Consider the following 4,309-nt stretch of genomic DNA (forward strand, 5'->3'; position numbering starts at 1 on the left):
CCCTGTCTCAAACAAATAAACTAACTTTAAAGATGAAAATAGGAGAATGCAGCAGAACATTCCACATATTTGGTGTTCTCTCTGTGTCTGTGTTCAGCTGAGACCTGCCCTACACATCCCTTTATATTACAGTCTGAACAACTGAACAGCCCTGTGTTTATCACTTGTTTCATTAACACTACATTTCACTGGCACAAAAGACACATTCAATATAGATTGGAAAATGAAACATTCACCAAGTAAGTATCCTAATAGCTCAAATGTGTCTTAATGATTTTACATAAAGACACTGCGCTTCTATATTTGGGAGACTCTACTGCCATCATGTGGTCATAATCCAGCAGTGACACTCAATTGACTGAATATATTAAACATTCAGATTTAGCAGGATTGTCCAAACTATGGCCCAAGGGCCAAATGTGTCCCTCAGACTTATTTTTTGGCCCGGTCTTCCGGTCTGGTCAAGTTCTGGTTGATCCCAATTTCCAAATGATAATAGGTAGCACTATTCAATGTAGTTTTAATAATCCTACCACTATAACCTAATTACACCACATTGCTCTGTTATACAGATCTGAAATGTATGTTCTAAGTGCGGTAATGCAGTGGTTAATGCTCTCGCTTCACAAAAAGAAAGTCCTGGGGTTCTCGGGTGGCACGGGCCTTTCTGTGTGGAGTTTGAATGTTCTTTCCGTGTCTGTGTAAGTTTCCTCCGGGTACTCTGGTTTCCCCTACCACTAAAAACATGTACAATAGTCTCCTCCTCTCAGTGGGACTTCATAGATCAGCCTGCCCAGAGACTACAGGGGGATTAGCCTGAGCTACACCTGGTACAACAATGCATCTCATGATAAACAAACTAACTAAGCCTTAAATAGGACAAAGTACTGTGGCTCTGTCTAAACTATGATAAACGTGCCCATCTGAATGACTCAGTGTGTTCTGTGTTCACTGCACTCTCCTGCTGTTTCAATATTGGTGAAAAAAGTTTAGACACCACTGCTGTAGTGAAAATAGATCTAAACAAGCCAAGTCACAGGAAGTATGAAGCGCATATTCACAATATAAACAAACCCAAAAAAGTTCACACACAGCAGTAGAAACAAAATGGAACATTTCAGAGTGCAATGAAAGACAACAAAGACAGTGAAGAGCAGAATTTAATGGCAACCAAAGAAAATACAACATTGGAGTAGCCTATATTCTCTTATGTCGTACAAACACTAGCATTGACCTCTAGTGGCGTTTTCGTTTCTTGGAGTCGGACTTCTCCTGTGACTCTTCCTTAGAGTCGGACTTGTCCTTTGACTCAGAGTCGGACTTGTCCTCTGACTCTTGAGAGCTGGAGTTGGGGTCAGCGTTGGATGGAGCAGGACAGCCCTGGAAGAAGTCTTCAGGGTCGATGTTCTTACATTCTTCACCAGCATTCAAAAAGATCCTAGGAATGTATGACAAACACGCTTACAAATATGTTTTATTCTGAATATATTTCTGACATAACTGAATTGTTGTCATATTTTTTTAATATAACTTATAATATAACATTTACACTAAAACCTTATTATATTTTCAACCATATTAATCTTGGAGGTTGCATATTAATCTCAGTCCTTGTTTTGCTCATCTCAAGCAAGTCTCAAGACAAGTACTGAGTCAATGGCCCTCAAGCCTGGATCAAAAGTCCTATTGACCTTAGAGCCAAACATAGTTGGTAATACACATGAGATCACCAAAATGAAAACTAAAGTAATTATGGTACACAAATGTGTTTTACCATCAAGGATCTTAAACCAACTATAACATGTGAGCAAAGACTAACTTCACAAACACTTTGCGCTTCCTCAAGCAGGCAGCGTCCACCTTCACACTGGTGCTGTTGGTTATCGCTGTAGAGGAAAACACACTTATATCAGTATCAATGGACAAATCTAACGTCATCATATAAACCTCATAGCTTCTCACCGACACACTTTCGAAGGTATTTGGGTCCCTTGCTCTCCTCACTGCTGCTCTCACTGCTGCTCTCCTCACTGCTGTGCTTCTCCTCACTGCTGTCCTCCTCAGAGCTGGACCGAGGCCCCGGGGCCATGGTGGTGGAGGAGTTGAGAGCAGGTAAGCTGGAGTTGGAGGGTGCAGAAGTGGCCGGAGACATGGTCGGTCCCATCAAGGACTGGTTGACAAATTTCTCCACTTCACAGATGACTACAAAGAGAGAACGTTTTATTTTGTAAGTTAATATAGGGACATTTTATGATATGCATTTATGGGTGTAATAATCTGCAATATCAGATATTATATAGTAAATCGGATAATACATTTATTCGATTAATTATGCATTTGCTTTATGTGTCACTTTGTTATTTAATCAGTAAAAGGGTAGCCCCCCATATACCTTTTGATTAACTAGGATTAAAAAGAACTGCAGCTACAGTTTAGATTTGGTGTTTTGAAGTGTAATACTCAATGTCACCAGCAGAGAGTGCGTGATGCTTTCGCTACAAGGTTGTTGTTGTTGTTGTTGTTGTTGTTTTATGGCGGTTGGCATCCGAGTGTTGCATTACCGCCAGACTTTATTCCTCAGACGTTTCGTAGTCCTCAGACTCTGGTGCTGACGCCCAGCCAGAAGAAGTCAGTGGGCACAGCGCACAACCACGCCTCGGTCGGCCCTAGATCATATGCTCATAACTCACGAAAGTGAGTTATGAGCATATGATATTATCACGCGATGGCCTGTGTTAAAGGTGGTATGGACGATTTTTTTCAGCAAATTTTTTATCATATTTCCTCGTGGCGTGGATAAATCATTAGTCCTGCCACGTATCAATCATAAAACGCACCTACCGCTCACCTGCAGCCGAGTGCGGTTCCTCCTCACGTTTCCGCGTGCCTAAGCGCATGGATCTATCATAATATAGTTCCCTCAGTGTACGAGACAAAATGAAGACGGAGAAAGACAGTTCGAGCTGACGCAGAAGTGGACAGAAATCTACGGGAGACGAGAGATGCGATGCGCTCCGTCGCGCTAATAAACAAACGCACGTGTGTGTTGTATCAGTCCGCACGGGGGAGTGCGCATGCGCACTTCCGCCTGCGTTCTCAAATCGCCGAAAAATCGTCCATACCGCCTTTAAGGGTTTGTTATAACTGTTGCAGATCCTGTAATAAAGAAATTAAATATATTGCACCGGTGAATGAGTTGGCCCATCATTTCTACCGCCAGAATATTTGAAATTAGATTTTTTTCAGCAATTATCAGTACGGTATAGTTTTCTCAAATACTTATTAAGATGTTCAAAAATCCCCTCAGCAATTTTATTTAGTATCTAATACATTAACAAATTGAAACAATATATTTACACATTCATTCTTTTATCTGCCAATTTATGTAAATTTAGAATATGTTTCAAATTGATATCTATACATTTCAGATTTTTTCCTATTCACCTGCAGTGTCTCGCCTTAAATCCAAGGGTGGAAGCATACTGCTTTATACTGCTTTATTTAGCACCACAAAAACAAAATAAATCTGAACAAAAACATGACAAAAAATTGATTGATAAATCTAATTTCTAAATTAATTTAATGCATAAATTTACATTTATGAACACAAAACAGCTTTTATCTATTATGCATTGAAGAACTATTATTTTTATTGTTGATTATCCAATTTATTTAGCCCTATCTCCGACCCAAGATAAAAGCAGCTCAGCTGCGTCCCAGTGCTGAATGTCTCACCTATTGCCAGTTTCCTCATTCCTGGTCTCTGGATCTGGTCCCTGAGCTCACAGCGCTGTTCCCTGATCCCCGCACAAAACACAGGCACGAGTACGGCCAGAGCCACCAACACAAGAGGCTTGAGGGTCATCTTGTCCTGAGGGAAATGTGGACAGAAATTGATTTAGTTCTTATTCAAAAATATAAAAATACAAGAAAAAGAATTAAACATTTCAAAATTGTGAAAGGATTTCTTACCTGTTTCTTTGCCTTCTGATTTGGAAAGGTTGAGAGTATATTCAGATTGTGTTCATGGCTCTGTATTTATACTCAAGACAAACGCAACGCACGGCCAGATCCCGCCTTTGTTTGATTCTGGACTCTGTCAATGACACACAGTGACGCATCACTGCATCACAAAGGAAACCTATTAATGGAAAACAAACTACCCAGATTGGTCAATATGTACTTAAAGCCGGTCCGTTCACATCACTCTTCAATTCAAGGACAAAACAAACAAACAAACAAACAAACAAACAGGGGCATTGTCGAGTGCTTTGGCGCGGATGATGCATAGTATATTTTCATAAATGTA

The 4,309-nt window shown here is 40.3% G+C and overlaps 1 protein-coding gene across 1 annotated transcript; it reads right to left on the reverse strand.

The window, feature by feature from the left end:
* Positions 1 to 1,143: 1,143 nt before the first annotated feature.
* LOC140380612 (uncharacterized) lies at positions 1,144 to 4,054 on the reverse strand. Its single transcript, XM_072464468.1, has 5 exons — positions 3,973 to 4,054; positions 3,736 to 3,871; positions 1,963 to 2,202; positions 1,820 to 1,886; positions 1,144 to 1,438 (listed from the first exon to the last, which is right to left on the reverse strand). The coding sequence occupies exons 2-5, from the start codon at positions 3,863 to 3,865 to the stop codon at positions 1,237 to 1,239; spliced, it is 639 nt and encodes a 212-aa protein (XP_072320569.1). The 5' UTR covers positions 3,866 to 3,871; positions 3,973 to 4,054; the 3' UTR covers positions 1,144 to 1,236.
* Positions 4,055 to 4,309: the final 255 nt, after the last annotated feature.

This window comes from Eucyclogobius newberryi, unplaced genomic scaffold (assembly GCF_026437365.1).
Source record: "Eucyclogobius newberryi isolate DKJ021-1_F unplaced genomic scaffold, fEucNew1.0.hap1 SCAF_5, whole genome shotgun sequence".
NCBI lineage: Eukaryota > Metazoa > Chordata > Actinopteri > Gobiiformes > Gobiidae > Eucyclogobius > Eucyclogobius newberryi.

Coding starts and splice junctions, on each gene's coding strand:
- LOC140380612 (XM_072464468.1), bottom strand. CDS start 3,865: ATGACCCTCAAGCCTCTTGTGTTGGTGGCTCTGGCCGTACTCGTGCCT. Junction 1,887..1,962: donor ATACCTTCGAAAGTGTGTCG/GTGAGAAGCTAT, acceptor TTTCCTCTACAG/CGATAACCAACAGCACCAGT. Junction 1,439..1,819: donor AAGCGCAAAGTGTTTGTGAA/GTTAGTCTTTGC, acceptor ATACATTCCTAG/GATCTTTTTGAATGCTGGTG.